Source organism: Agelaius tricolor, unplaced genomic scaffold, assembly GCF_023055355.1.
Source record: "Agelaius tricolor isolate 1412-34295 unplaced genomic scaffold, bAgeTri1.0.p SCAF_7, whole genome shotgun sequence".
NCBI lineage: Eukaryota > Metazoa > Chordata > Aves > Passeriformes > Icteridae > Agelaius > Agelaius tricolor.
Window position 1 is genome coordinate 10,788,393 of NW_027269267.1, and position 15,526 is coordinate 10,803,918.

General features: G+C 34.5%; 1 protein-coding gene across 9 annotated transcripts in view; it reads left to right on the forward strand.

Annotated features, from left to right (window-relative positions):
• DMD (dystrophin) overlaps positions 1-15,526 on the forward strand; it is a 1,148,686-nt gene that overhangs the window by 376,896 nt on the left and 756,264 nt on the right. For all 9 annotated transcript variants that reach the window (XM_071430346.1, XM_071430344.1, XM_071430345.1 and 6 more), the window contains exon 7: positions 3,861-3,979. In XM_071430346.1, the coding sequence (XP_071286447.1) occupies positions 3,861-3,979 (119 nt within the window). The remainder of the gene's footprint in view (positions 1-3,860; positions 3,980-15,526) is intronic.

The window sequence follows — 15,526 nt, forward strand, 5'->3', positions numbered from 1 at the left end:
TTTCTCACACTGGCTGAACTAGTTCTGTTGTAAGTTATGTAACTGGGGGTCACAAAGGATGTAGGGGGTCTCTTTTTTTACTTTATTTTTCTTGGAAATATGTTTTGAAAAAATTCAGATTTGTTTTCCCTTTTTTTCTTTTTTTTTGTTTTTATTGTTTGTATTTCTGCTAGTGATAGGAAAGAACTGTTGGTTAAAAAATTACCATATGCTCAAGAGAAAGTTTGATTTTTACAATGCAAACTTCTCCATTGAAGCCTTCAATCTTTTCAATTTTGGCTCTCCATGGTTGTGTCATAAACTAATCTAAGACCAGTGCTGTTTGAGCTGATCAATGAATGGCTAGATAAAGTTCAGCATGTTCTACTTAATTCTAACTTCTTTGAAAATGTGTTGTATTGTTCAGGAAGAAAAGTGAGAAATGCTAGTTATTTTTCCATGGGTTCCCTCCCTTTCAGGCAAGACCCAAGCTGCAGATATGAGAATAAATTCCATCTCCCTTGGTATTATTTGAACAATAAGGAGAGGACAAATGAAGGCAGAGAATCAGTATTCCATTTCATATGTTTCCTTTACTATTTTATACCTTCTCACTCCTGTATTTAAAACTCCTTAGGAAGCTAATAACAGTTGTAATTTGAAAATCAGTTTAAGTGTTGTTTCAGGGAGTTTCAAAAGCTGTTTTCCACTTACCACAATTATTAATCTTCTAGGCTATATTATTTCCCACAATCACACATGGCAGTATTGCCACATAAATACACCCAGTGAAACATCCTGACACATAGCACTGGGAAGCTGCTGCTTCAAGCTGACATTATGACACTGTTATTCTAGTGATAGAGCTACTGAAATGTGTATAGCAACATAATCTTTCAACAAAGTGAAAATCTGGAAAGTTAAATTGCTGTTGGAGTAGAGAGAGCTTTTTGAATTTATTTTTATTTTAATTAAACTGGTGCTTATCAGAACTGAGTTGCAGTAGGTGGCATATACTTATAAGTTATCTTGGAATCTGTGCTGTCTGCTTTATGTACAATACTAAGAAAATGGATAAGAAATCTGACAGTAACTTACTAGATCTTACAAATTCTTTTCTGGCTATGTCTCAGAGGGTTCAAATTTTTCCCGTCTGTAATGAGTGGAGAGAGATGCTGCATGTTCTCTATACAGGCAGCATGTAAATTCAACCCAGGTGTTGAGATGTGATGTTGTATCAAACTCTTGTGAGTGCTGGAGCGTTTGGTTGTTAAAAGAAAAAAAATCCAACAAAAACCACAAAAACAAACTAACAAAAATTCTGTGTGTCTTATATTGAGAGTCCTACCTCCAGAAATGAAGTCATGATAATAATTTTAGACTATCTTGGTAGGTTAACTTGAAAATACTCTCCTGGATTATAGAACTGAAAAATTGGATGAAATTGACTATCTAAGGTATTATTAATGATCACAGAGGCTTTCTCAGGAGGGGTAAGACAATATTGTGACATTCCTCAAGGAGCAATTGTAAATATTCATGTTCTTGTCCAGTGGAGTCCTAACTGATTAAAAGTATGCTCCCATATATAAAATATTGTATCACCAAACAAAAATGATTATGTGAACATAATGTGCTGCTCTCAGCATTGCAGGTGTGCTTAGAACTTTTAGCCAAATTAAAACAGAAAAATAAAAAGGAAAAAAGAAAAATTTGAGGGGAAGGTAGTCCTTTGGATACATTTCGTTCCTCTCCTTGTCCTAAAGGCTTTTCTTACCAAATAATCTTTTTACACTCTAGTCTGTGTAGTATATGTGTGACACATTCTTGTCAAGCTTTTTAAGACAGTCAAAATTGACAACTTTGTGGTTACTACAGTGTTCTCTTAGCTAAATTTGCTGTATGAGCATGTGCATCCTATGCCTAGTGTTGAATTTGGAGTAGGGATTTGAGTAATATCTGTGTGCTTGCAGAATAAGATGTAGGGGTGTGGTGGCTTTACCCCAGCCAGCAGCTGAGCATCCAATAGCTACTCGATTGCTTCACCCCCTGTTCCCCCAGGACAGGGAAGGGAATAGGAAAAAAAGAAAGCTAGAAAACTCTTGAGTCAAAATAGAGACTCTTTTAATGCATGGAGGTAAGAAGAATAGAAAAACAAGTGATGCAAAGGCAGTAACTGGTAGCAGCCACTCTTCAAGCAGGAGACACCTTCCCAGACAAACCCCCCCAACCTCATTCCCTTCTTTTACCCAGCTATTTATGGCTGAGCAAGTTATGTAGCATGGAATATCCCTTTTACTGGTTTGGGTCACCTGTCCCAAGTTTCTTGCCCATCTGTCCCCACTGGTTTGGGGAAGGTAGAGCAAAGGGAAAAAGAGAAGGTCTTGATTTTGTGTGATCACACTTCAGTAATACCTGGTTTGCTCTGGACATTATTTATCTGTAAATTGAAAACACAGCATTGTGTAGAGTGCTATGAACAGTGGTAACTCCATTCCCAGTTAAAGGAGAATGGTCAAAAATATTTTTTACTAGTTATGTACACATAGTTCCTGTGTTTTAGTACACAAACCAGTCTGTAGGATCACAGACTTAATTCATCTATGGGTAAACCCAGAGATTATTAAGGTTCCTCTCCCTTCTCCACCCTGTCCCCAGACAGATTTAATATTAAACTAAAATTGATTAGTATTTTGGAGTTATTCTGCGTGTGGGAGGGAGAAAACTGTAATATTTGAGCATCTATGCAGAGAGGAGCAAAATAACTTGGAATAACTTAGTTGTTACTATGAAAATCAGTCCCCTCAGAAAAAATTAGACAGCAAAGGTGCATAACTAGAGAATAACTACTAGGTAAAGGGAGTATTTTTCTTTACTCTATTGACATTACTATATGATGTCGTGAACATTTTTCCATTTATTATGACTCAGGACACTACTTAAAATTAACTACTAAAATTAATAAAAATGTGAATAAATCTGTCATTAATTGCAAAATTTAAATGGTGTAAATAATGTGCTTGATTTATCACTATTGAAATGATACATTTAAATGTCCCCTGATTTAGAGCACTGTATCGAAGTCACAAATAGCATGGTTGTTTTTCTTCATATTACGTGAACAGTAATCACAGGGTATTTGATTAAACTTTATTTCTCCAGAGTGCCTGATAACAAATTTTGATTTCCTAATGGATAACTCTTAGATGAAAAGCCAAAGATTTTGCTATACTAACATTATTTATGTTGCAAATAGTGCAGCTGCTAATACAAGGTCCCAGACTGCATCTGAGCTATAATTCAGTTTTGGTCATTCTGTTTTTTCCTGTAAAAGCATATAAATTTTGACTTGGCAGTGTAAGGGTAAGAGTTGAACTCTATGTTCTTACAGGTGTTTCCCAACCCAAATGTTTCTATGACTCTATGGATTTTTTTAACCTGTTGACTGATTTTAGTCTGTTGTAACAGTGAGCTGGTAATCTCAGAAGAAATTGCACTCTTAGAAATATGAAGTGAAAGACTGGTAGCTGGGGAGAGGAGGAAGGCCCCCAGATGGCCTCAGCAGTTCTGTCCCACTTGTCCTGCCACGTGCCAGTCTCGATTTCGTGGCCACTGCACCTGATCTTTCCCACTCAAGCGTTATTTGGGACTGGAATGAAGGAGCCAGTGTAATAAATATGGACAATGTGATTGTGGTGGACATGGATGAGAACAGAATGCAAACCCATTAGAAACTGAGCTTCATTAGTCCCAGGGCAAATTAACACAATCTTTCATTACGAGAATAAAAAAGTTGATGCTGATGCTTAGCTTTAGAAATACATCAGTAAAGGTAAGACTAAAAAATAACAAACTTATTCTTCCTCTTATTTTTACTTTAGACCAGACCTGTTTGATTGGAATGCTGTTGCTTCTCAGCAGTCACCTGTACAACGATTAGACCATGCATTCTCCATAGCCAAGCAGCACCTGGGAATAGAGAAACTCCTTGATCCTGAAGGTTAGTGGAAATTACATTGTTTGGTGTTTGGTTTTTTTTTTCTTCAAGTGGAAAAACAGTTTTACCATGCATTTGATGATATAGTAACTTGAATGTTTCTTGGCACAAGAATTTAAACATTTTGTGGGATAAATTATAAATTGAAGCAAAATCCTTTACTTTTAGTGCTACCTTTGTGCTCTATTCAAATAGCATAAAGGTGCCTATATATACATGCTCTAAAGCAATTTTCTTTAGCTTTGGGACCAGGGTTTTATTGCACATGCACTGAACTGGATCTCAGAAAGCTGTTGATTTCTGTTTTGAAGATTTAGAGCATCTGCAGGTTTTATATCTTCTAGAAAGATCTTGAGTTCAAATTACCTTTTAATGTATATCCAAAACATGTATTCGAATTCTAGATACTCATATTTTTTAAGATGACTTATATTTCTCTATATATTGCAATTTTATCAGGGTGATGTCTCATATAACTATTATTTAATCTTAGCTGTAATAGGATTACCTATTTTACCTTGACTATCTTTTATACATCCTTAAGCAGTCATGTTAGAAGGGTTCCTTGTTTCTCACACGTTCGCTTGAATTTCGTACACTTCTATAAATTCTCTGGCATAGTTTCTGCTTTGCTGACAGACTAGCAATTTTCCCTCAGAGGATATTCCTAAAACATTCTTTACTCCAAGGCCATACATATATATATATATGTGTGCGTGTGTGTGTATATAAAGCTCACCTGTGTCCACATAGTTAGGTGATTGTTGCTTTTTTCCCATACAATGATACTTTTACTGTATTTTCATGAAATTTCCTATTAAGCCACTTATAACTGAACTTTTCTATATATTTGTGCTGTTCTCAGTGACTCGCTCACAGTGAGTTTTTAATGGGAAGAGATAGTATTTAACAAAATGCAAAAATTAATTTAAAGATAGAATTGAGTCTCTTAATGTTTAAATATCGTTGGACATGTCTCAGTTGTTGACTAATGACCTTGTAACCCATTCATTTCCCTCAGAAAAATGTTGAAAATATATGTAGTTGAATGGCACAGAATTTCTTGCCTAGTACACACTTTAATTTCTAGAACTCAGTTTTGGCAAACCACTGGAGGAAGAAGAGGTTTTCTACTTGCTAAAGCATGGGATTGAGCTTGTAAACTCTGAATGAGATTGGAATTGAAAACTGAGTTGTGCAACTGAATCGATGCAGTCACAGTGTTTTCTATAATTGGTTAAACTTTCTTCTTAAAATAGATTAGTGAATAAGTTATTTTCTCTACGCAAGAGTCACTTCTGATTAGACGTTTTATTCTGGTTTTGGCAAAGATACTTGCAGTTGTTTAGCCAACAACTGAAAAACTCTTAAACATTGGTGGTTTTCCAAATGTCTGCTGTAATTATTTGCTATTCAGTGTTGTAATTTACAGTGCTAGCCACCTATTTATTTTTTCCCCTCTGCAAACATTTCCAAAGGAAAATTACAATTTGCACCTATTTGAAAGCATGAATATGAGGAACTATAACTGTTTTGTTTGTGATAGTAAATTTATTTCTAGATTGAAGCCCAGAATTTCTGGTATGCGTGCAAGGGAAAAATCTTGTTTGAAGCTTTTAGAATATTCTTTCTGTAATTTTATATTGTGTATTATCAAGTCTCCTAATTAGGTACTCGGGTATCTCCTAACACCATATTGTGTAACAACACTCTCTTCTCTGGCTGCAAAGTGCTAATGTATTACAGTAAAAGGGAGTATGCAGTGGTGAAACATTGTTTTCATGTAATTTAATACCTGTCAAAACAGCACATGTGTAATTTGTGAACACTTTAAAATTTAGTTTTGTTCATTAAATACCTGCTGTCTCAATTTTGAAAATATTAAGTAGAAAGGAAGCTGTGACCGTGGTCACAGGGGTTCTTGGATGAGGGAAAAGATGAGAATGTTGACTCCATGTTCAAAAGGCTTGATTTATTATTTTATGATATATATACATATTAAATTATAACTATACTAAAAAGAAAAAGAAGGACAGGGTTTTCTCAGAAGCTAGCTAAGCTTAGAAAAGAAAAGAATGAATAACAAAAGCAGCTCTCTCAGACTCTGTCCAAGATAGCTCGGTCCTTGATTGGCCATTAATTATAAACATCCAAGATGGGCCAATCACAGGTGCAGCTGTTGCATTCCACATCAGAAGATAACCATTGTTTACATTCTGTCTCTGAGGCCTCTTAGCTTCTCAGAAGGAAAAATCCTAAAGGATTTTTAGTGAAAAGATGTCTGCGACAGGAAGCCACTACTCAGTAGAAGCCTACTTTTCTTCAACCAATGTAGTAGTGAGAAAAGGTTTGGCGTTATTTGTGTTCTGAAATTACTGATGATTGATATATGTTGAAACAGATGTCTGGGGAGCCTATCTTAGCAATTAGATTTTGGAAAGTAAATATTTGCACTCAGCCAAACAGGTTTTCTAGGTTATATATGAAGTTTGCTTGTTTCCAAGGTTGCTGATATTTAAAGTCTGTCCCACGAGAAACAGTCAGTTTATTACTAAGGTTGTTGATATTTTAAGTCTATCCCATGAGCAGCTTTTAAAAAATTTTTCAGAATTTGATCTCCATTTCAGCTATCAAAGTGATGGAGATAATTTACATCTAGATCTTTCTTGTAAAAGCTATGTTGTGTAAGGTAAAGCTTTTCTATCTGGATTGTTTTTTGTATTCATACAGAGATAATCATTCCTGCTATTGCCCTTGTACTGGCTACTAGGAATGCTTTTTTTTTTTTTTAATCAGAGTTTAGGAAGTCCTGCAAGGAGCAGGTAATTGGGTTCAGTAATCTCTCTCTTTGAGTCCCTTCCAACTCAAAATATTTGTGGTCTTTTTGATTGAATCCTGTCAATGAGTGAAATGTAAGTAAGTTTAAATGTCTATTGGGTGTTCATTACTGTTGTATTTTCATACTGTAGAGTATGAAAGATGACAAGAAGAAAAAGCAAGATCAAGTAGAGAAAATTGGTAGATATTAGGTTTTATTTAGAAGAAAGTTGTTAAAGACCTATATATTAGGGGGAAAGATTCAAAAGAAAGAAATGTGTTTGCAAATCAAATTTTTTAGGCCAAAGTATCCCAATGTAATTCTTAATGACCTCCTGTTGTAAGGCATTTATGATTATGCAGGTAAGATAGTTTAAGTCTTGATAATGCTCTCTCTGATTCAAATAATAAAAATTTTGCTTTGCTAGCTCCAAAGTAGTATTTTTTGCCAAATATTATTTTCCCAAACCAGATTGTTTGTATATTGATTTCTGGTCAGATTTGAATGGAAAAGCTAGTATATTGTAAACTTATACCATAGTTGTATTTTTTAATGCTATTTTATTTTTTTCTTTAATTAAAAAACCCCACTAGTTTTGGTACAGCTAAGGAAAATTTCTGACTGATTTTTCACTCCTTTCTGATGACTGTGGTTTTCTGGATGTAAATTTGTCTTACCTGCTTTAGAAAATATTTTAGTTGAATGTTTTCAGCGTAAGCAGTCCAGGTTGTTTTTCTTTGTTCTTGAATTTAGAGTATTTCAGGTATAAATAACATAATCACTGAATACTCTTCTAACTTATTAACTCCCTATGTTTCCCACTCATTATTTTTAGCTATTGTTATGTCTCAGTATCAATTGATGATGAAGGTATTTGCCATCTTTGCTGGTATGAACTGACTTAAGGCAATTTCAGCAAAAGACTTAAAATATCTTAAGCAAATTAACCAAATGATAAAGATATCTGCAACTTCAATTTGTTTGTGTTAAAGCTGAAATTGATCAAGACAGTAAGATTAGTCTACATCTTTTAAGAATGTCTAACAACCTGGAGTTACATTTTTAAGTAGTTAAATAGTTCTTTGTAAACTTTTTATCTGTACTGAATTTATGGAGAAACATGATTCTGGTCCTCACAAACAAACTATAGAAAATATACTAAAGGCTATTATGTTCCTTGTAGTACATTCACTTTTTCTGGAGCATCTTCAGAAATTTTAACCAGAAAGGAATAGGACATGTAGCAAACAGCAACACATGTTACATGTTACTGGCTGTATAATGGCATTTATGTTTCACTTTGGCATAAAATACTTATGCCACAGTGGAGCAGAAGGATGTTTTGAGGAAAAGTAGGGAGTGATCTCTCAGAAACTGCATCTGGGAACAGATCTGAGCTGTCTTCCTCCCCCTTACAACAACTGAGTGCAAGTGTGGTAGCAGCAGAAGTGTTTGTGTGCTTCCTTCTAGAAATGAACATCTGACTCTTGGTTTAATGAATTTTTCCCTGCTGTCACTTTCCTGGGCCTTGTGCTTGTTTGTGCTAGCCCGATAATAAATAGGCTATGAAGTTATATAATTTCTGCTGTCCTTTTTGTGTAATTATCCAGTTTCTTATACTTTGTGTAGCCTGATTAAAAAAATCATTTAATCCATCCCAGTCATATTTTCCATATTTTTTTCCTTAATTTGCACTGATGACATGAGTTTTTTGCACAATTATTAAGTGATAATGAGACTCAGACAGTTTTTCATTTGATAAATTTTTTGTTTGATCTTGACTTCCCATACTTCTGTATCCCAACAGTATTGGATTCTACCATACTGGAGCACAAAGAAGAGTGGAAAAAACCTCTCAGCACTGTAGTTCCTGATGTTGTCAGCTGTGTCTTTACTCAGTAGTTATACACAGTTGTAATACTGGTTTTCAGTTACTTTTAATACCCTTGCTGATATGTCTTATTCCAAGGGATTATGAGAAGTTTGGGGTTTTTTCTATTGTGCCCTAAAATTTAGCAATGTTTTGCCCAGTACAGTGTGAAGGTTGGGGGGATATTTTTGGATTTTTTTAGATGCAGGAGACATACAAGTCACAAGAGCTACATTTAATATCATGTTTTTGAGAATAGTTAAAAAAAAGCTCTCTCAAGCCTAGAAATCATTATTTCAGTTGCACAAAAATCATACAATGATTAGAAAAAAAAAAAATTAAAAGCATTGTTTTTTTAAGACTCTTTTTGGTTGTCAAAGCCGGGAATGGTTTTGGTTAAACCAGAGGAAAGTCTACAGGATTCACAATTAAAAGTGCAGCATTAACATCACAACCCTTTAACTATTGCTTTGCTGTTTGTCAGCAATTTCAGCCCTGGTTCTGGACACGCCATCAAGTCACTTCAGGAGCTTTGTCTTTAGTTTGTAGCACAGATATGAGCTGCAGGATGAGAGCAGGTCTGTGGAAATACCTTCAAAATTAACAGTGGAAAGGCTGAACTTTTATATGAATGAACTTTTAATACATACATTTTCCATATGCTTGCTAGTTTGATCTATATTATTGTTTTAATATTTTGCTCTGCACTTTGTTTTGACAAATATTTACCCTCAAGATTACACTGCATTTCTTCTTTACCCACTGTTAAGGTGAAAGTTCTGCTTTTTCTTTAAGCACATAAAAATAGTCAACAAAAATAATAAATTCACTAGACACCATCTAACCCCAGTTTATCTTCCATATTTGTAAATAGAATTATTACTGTTTCTTTGACCTGTGAGCAATTGAGTTAACAAGAGATGACTCAATAATCAGTAACTTTTACAGATTTCCATGGAAATAAATGGCTTGAAGGATTCTGCATTAAGAGACTCAAGGACAAAATAGGCTCTGCCTCTTATTGGTGGGAAAATCTAAAATAGATGTGATTTGGAGCAGGGCACATATGCTACAAAAGAAATTGTAAGACATTCTACTATGAAGGGTGTGCAGTTTATAATATAGTTTGAAGTACTAATCTTGCAATTATGAAGAGCTCTGTAGTAACCTTGCATTGCAGCTGCTATTGTATTAGTTCAGCAATGTTAGCTAAGTATAAATGCATAGAAATGAGAGCTGTGTTAAAATATCTGCAGAATCTAGCAGTGGTGACACATAGAAAATGTTTTACTAATAAAAGTAGGGGTAGTATAATGAACAGAGAATAGGTATCCTTGTATTTCCAGATGGTTTTCTTAATCATCTTGGATTTTTAGTGATGGTATAATTCAGACATACATGTTTCTGTAAAACACTGTCTGAACTTGTAAAAATGTTATTTAAGTTGATAAGCCTCACTGACCACAGCTGTTGTTCTTCATGTGATGCTGAGAGAATTTTGGATGAGGTGCTGGAATGTCTTCTGTCATTTCTTAGCTAGAACTCCTGTCCAGCTTCTTCCAAGGTGAGAAGAAGCAGAGTGGGTATTGCAGATATGTAATAAGCACAGAGGTGTTTGGTCTGTGACCCTATTTTTTTGACAATTTTTACTTCTCAAAAGCTTTGGATGTAACACGCTACCACCTTGCACCCCCAAGCATAGAGACACATCAAAAAAAAGCAATATTCTAAATACTTCTGTTTTTACATCTAAATGCTGCTTCTATAAGTAGTGCCCTGGTCTTGCTTGAGCAGATCATTTCTCCCTTGCTTCATGGACTTTCAGCTATCTGCTAATTTAGAATTCTCTACTTTTTTTTTTTTTTTTGATGAAGGGTTTTTTTTGTTGGTTTTTTTTATTGTGGAGGTTTGTTTGGCTTATTGTCATAAAGAACACAGTAAAATGATTTTCCTGTGTTAATATTCTGTAATTACAGTGCCTCAGGCCATTGACAAATTGTAGTTGTTGGTCTATGCTGACAATCACATAGATTTGTTTGCCACTACATCAGAATGTGTGTAGTTTTCTGTCTGTCACTAATAATACTGTGGTTTGGCTTTTTTTTCTTTTCCTAGATAAATATCTTCTGTAAGAATGTTAAAATGTTAAGGTTCAAATACAAATCAAGGTTCAATTGAGTGTTTTTTCTTTGCCAAATTTCTCATGTGTGTTTTATGCTGGGAATTGATATGTCCACAGTCTGTGCTTTAGGCTAGAATTAAGCATGCTTTTTTTAACTCTGTAATTTGATGAATGAAGCCCTTTGGAACTGTGTACGTAATAGCTCAAAATAATCACTGATGGAAGACAACTGAGAAGACATCAGTTATAACAGCATTATTTTGTCTGATGCATCAACACAGAGAATGAAATGAGTTTTGCCTGTCTTAAAATCACAAAGGAAGAAGAAAGATTACTTAGGTAAATGTTCAGCATATAGTCTGATGAGTTTCTGCTGGTGCACAGTAATGCATGTATCTTTATTGGATATTTTGTCTCATGATAATTTAAAAAGTATGTAAAAACATTGTATTTTCCTAGGAAACAAAATTTCTGTATTAAATTTAAAATAAACTTCAATTGAAGTGAGATTTATCTGTTAGAAGAAGTTGTAGTCTAGTTATTGTAAGTAGGGGGATCTTCAAACTAAGAATAGGCCCAGATCAAATTAGTATGCTTTGATCTTAAAATACCAGTTACTACAAAAATGTTCCATAAATCAATACCTTCAGCACTGTAATGCATGTACAAATATATCTATAATTTAAAAAAAAGAGTTTTTTTTGAAAATAGAGATGGTTCCTGTAAAGAGTTGTGGGGTATGGGAGATTGACACTTGGAGATTAATTTTCTAAAAAGAAAATCTAGAGGAGAACTTTGGTTAAAATTAATAAGCCATCTCCCACATTTTATATCTTAATATTCCTCATTTTGTTTTTTGTTGTTTTTAAGGTAAAGAATGTGCTGAATTTGGAAATCCCATAGCCCATATGGGATATGAAGATACTCTTATTTGTCTGTTAGTGATTTGAAGATCTGCTAAAGGGATTAATATTTTAGGGAAGAACTCCTGCAAGTATCTAAGACTTCTGTAGTTTTATTTGGGTCACAAATTGAAGGATGGTTAAGATATTTGCCTGCTAGAATTGAACCATGTTAATTGGGGCCATTTGATTAAAATCTTGGATTTGAAATAGAATAGGCAAAGTAAGCATTAATGATTTATACCTGCTTTGCTACTTCCACTGACCCCCTCTAATATGGAATGTTAGTCATTGTGCCCTAAGTGGAAACCCTGGACTTTCTCCTTCTGGCTCTTGTTATCTGAAGGTCATTTGAAACATGTTTATCCACCAGGTGGTGGAATAAACAACTTTGAGTTGAAGAAATGAAAGGAAGAAATGCCTATGACAATTAGGGATTTTGAATTAATGTAATTTAGTTTCTAGATCAGAATTTGATCTCTGAACTGGCTTCTTAGGATCTATAGTCACAGAAGATCCCAATTTTTGGGTTTCTAAGGTTAATTTTTTTGGCTCTGACTCTGAGCAAGTCTAAACCAGTTTGTGTGCATACATCCAACTTAGTGAGATAAATTCTAACCTTTAGCATGAATGTTCTTGAGATAAAATTTTTTACAAAGACTCTAAGAGAGATAATTTTCTCTGTAATGATTTTCATCTTCAGTTGACATTCTTCCATAACAAGGCAACATATCTAAAGCCTAAATTAATTTCCTTATCTCACTGTGTCTGTGTTAATCCTGCAGACAAGACATTCTGGGCACTGTAATGGCTTTCCTGTACAGAAGTCTGATTAGAAAAAAAAATTGAGAGTAGAATTTCCTCTTTTCTGTATAGTGAGTATTATTTTCTACTGGTTTCAAAGAGAACACAAAGTAATGCTTGAAATGATTGACTCTGGAAATAGAAAAAAAGAATCACCTACCCTCAGGCAGTTCTTGCATTCTTAATCAGTTAAAATGAAAGCGTATGGATAGCAGGACTACAGAAACTTGAAACAGATACTTGCTTACTTTTTCTCTGTTCTTTTTGAAATATGTTTAGCTTTGACATTCACTATTTAAAGAGAAAGAAACTCCATTATCATATCTTCATAGAGGATGGTGGGGTTATTCAGTTTTCAGTTTTTCTGGGAATTATCTGCCTTGCAAATAAGGAAAAAAACTATTTCTAGATTACTGTAGAACTCTAGTCTATTGCTGTAGGTGATTTTCAGTGGCTTCATTGAAACAATATAGGTTGAATAACCTTGATTCAGCTGTAGATATTGAAGTTGAAACATGATTTATATAAAAGTTTGAATGGCAAATGGCAGTCACTGATGGGACTCTTGCAAAAAAGAAAGTTAAAACTAAAGGAGCAAGACACTAGGGAATGACACTTTGTCCTCCTCTAATTTTTTTTTTCCCATTTCTGTCTATTAGTTTTTAAACTGGTTCCTTAATGAGCAGTGGGTTTCATGGCAGTTACTTCTGGAAGCTTGGTGTAAAGAAACAGGGGAAAATTAATGTCAAAAGAGAATCTGGACATAAATATTAGAACATGTATTTAATTTTTGGTAGATATAGGAAGTAACTGTTTTATAAAATGATTATCTATAATTTCTGCCACAATGTCCATCTGAAATCCAACCAAGAGAGTGACATGTTTTGTTAGAGTGGTTATGGAATTATTTTCAAAGAAGCTGCATTCAATTTTCTTTGTAGTTTACTTGAATTTGTTGGGAGATTTTTCTTTTGTATAGCGGATTGTAGATTATCTTTTGCTAGTTCCAATTCCTCCACTCATCATAAAATTTATTGATACATTATTTAGTGCAAGAATATCAATATAGGGAAAAAAATGCTTTGAATTAATGAGGTTTATATCAGTACAGTGTATTATATCTCGTGTGAACAATATTTTTGAGATGCGTTCCATAGGGGTTGCTCTGCCAAACAGCTTAAGCCGCTCCATAAAAAATCAGCCTGAAATAAGGGGAATCTATGTGAGCCATAACTAAAGCAATCCTCTGAATGTGAGTGGAGGGAGGGCTTGAAGAGCCAATTCAAGTGGCTTTTTAGTAACCCACAGTATGTTTCAAAGGCATACAGTGATAAGCTGAGAGAAGATAGTGTGAATCACTTGTACTGCTTGAAATAAAATGACTTTGGAGCAAAAGGACTGGTGCTCTTGAAACTGCCTGTTAATCACCAAGCAGCAAGGGAGTAAAGCTTGTGTGCATTGGCAGTGGGCAAGGATAATTTCTCTCTGCTATGTTTTCTGGCTGTTTTTTCCCCTTCATGAAAATAGTACTTGTTTGCACTCCAGAAATGTGCTTGGCTGTGCTATGCTATGACTACATAGGCTTTCCTTAAATAAATACGAAACTTTCAAGAATTTTCAAATATTAGAGTATTTATATAGAAATATTAAATATAGAATATAGAAATATTAAATATTTCTACTCTAATATTTTGACATGGTTAAGACTTCAGCGTTAGAACCAAAGATGTCCCCTTTTGCAAAATCACTTAAATATTATGTTGGATTTAATAAAAATAGTTGTATCATTGCCCAAAATGGAATATCAACAATCATGTGTACGTTATGGCTATGTGAAGTGGTTCTTGGTATTTTTTTTTATGCAAAGCTTGCATGCTGCTCTGAACATGATGAAAAATCACTTTGGCTCTTGTGTATTTGCTGAATGCCTTCTCCAAGAATCCCTGTCAAATGATGTCTAAAAAACAATCAAATTTCTCCATTACTTACCATTATAATACTTACACAATTTAAATGAGTTTAATTGGGATCCCTCATTATTATGATGTTATTTTGCTGGGACACCCTCCCTGACTTTTGCACAACCATGACACCAGAGCTGCAATGGACAAACAGCAATCTGTGATCTGCCTTCCTACATGGCTGTAAAGCATTGCTTGTGCTCAAGGCAAGACACCTAAAGCTACTTCAAACTGTAATTTGCTGCCCTTTTTCTTAATTCTTCCATTCAGAAATCACCATGGGTCCTTTCAGCATGGTCAGATTTCCCATGTGAGTGCACACATGTAGTTAGAGTGTGCCCAGAGTATATTCTTGGACCCAGGTGCTCAAAAGCAGTCAGGGAATTAAAAATTTTCCAAGTCGCAATGACTCAGTTCTGGAAAATACAGGATTGAAAATTACATTAAGTGCTGGAGAAGAAAAAACAAACAAAACACAACAGGAAAATTGACCACCTTTCATCCATCATTGTATGCAGGGAACAAACATAGACATGACACATTCTGAATGCTTCTTTAAATAATGCTGTTTAAAGCTATTGCTGTACAGAAGATGTCCTAATTGGAAGAAATAGCTCCATAAAGGATAGTGTAGAAAATGACTGAAACAGTTCTTGGGTTGTTTGCATGCAAATTACATTTTGTTTAAGTGATGAAATATCCTAATTTTTTGGGAAAGTCTTGAGAGTGACAGAAAAGCTAGACTTCCAACTTTAACTACACAAATGAGTGTGGAAAGAATATTTTTTGGGCTAATATGCCCTTTGTAATAGGGATTCTGTAGAATAGAGAAACCTAAAAAAAATCTGCTGCCAACTTAATTCTCATAAAAATTATTGTATTTGTTTGGCAGTTTCAGAACTTACAATAAATATGAAGTTTAAATTTTTTTTTTTTAAGAGTAGCTTCTATTCAGAGTTTCTGCTTGTATTTTAATTTACCTGAACTCAGAAATCACTAAGCACTGGCACCATGTGTCTTTGCCTTGCTGAAGGGACTGGGTGGAACTTGTGACAACAAAGAGTGAGGAAAGG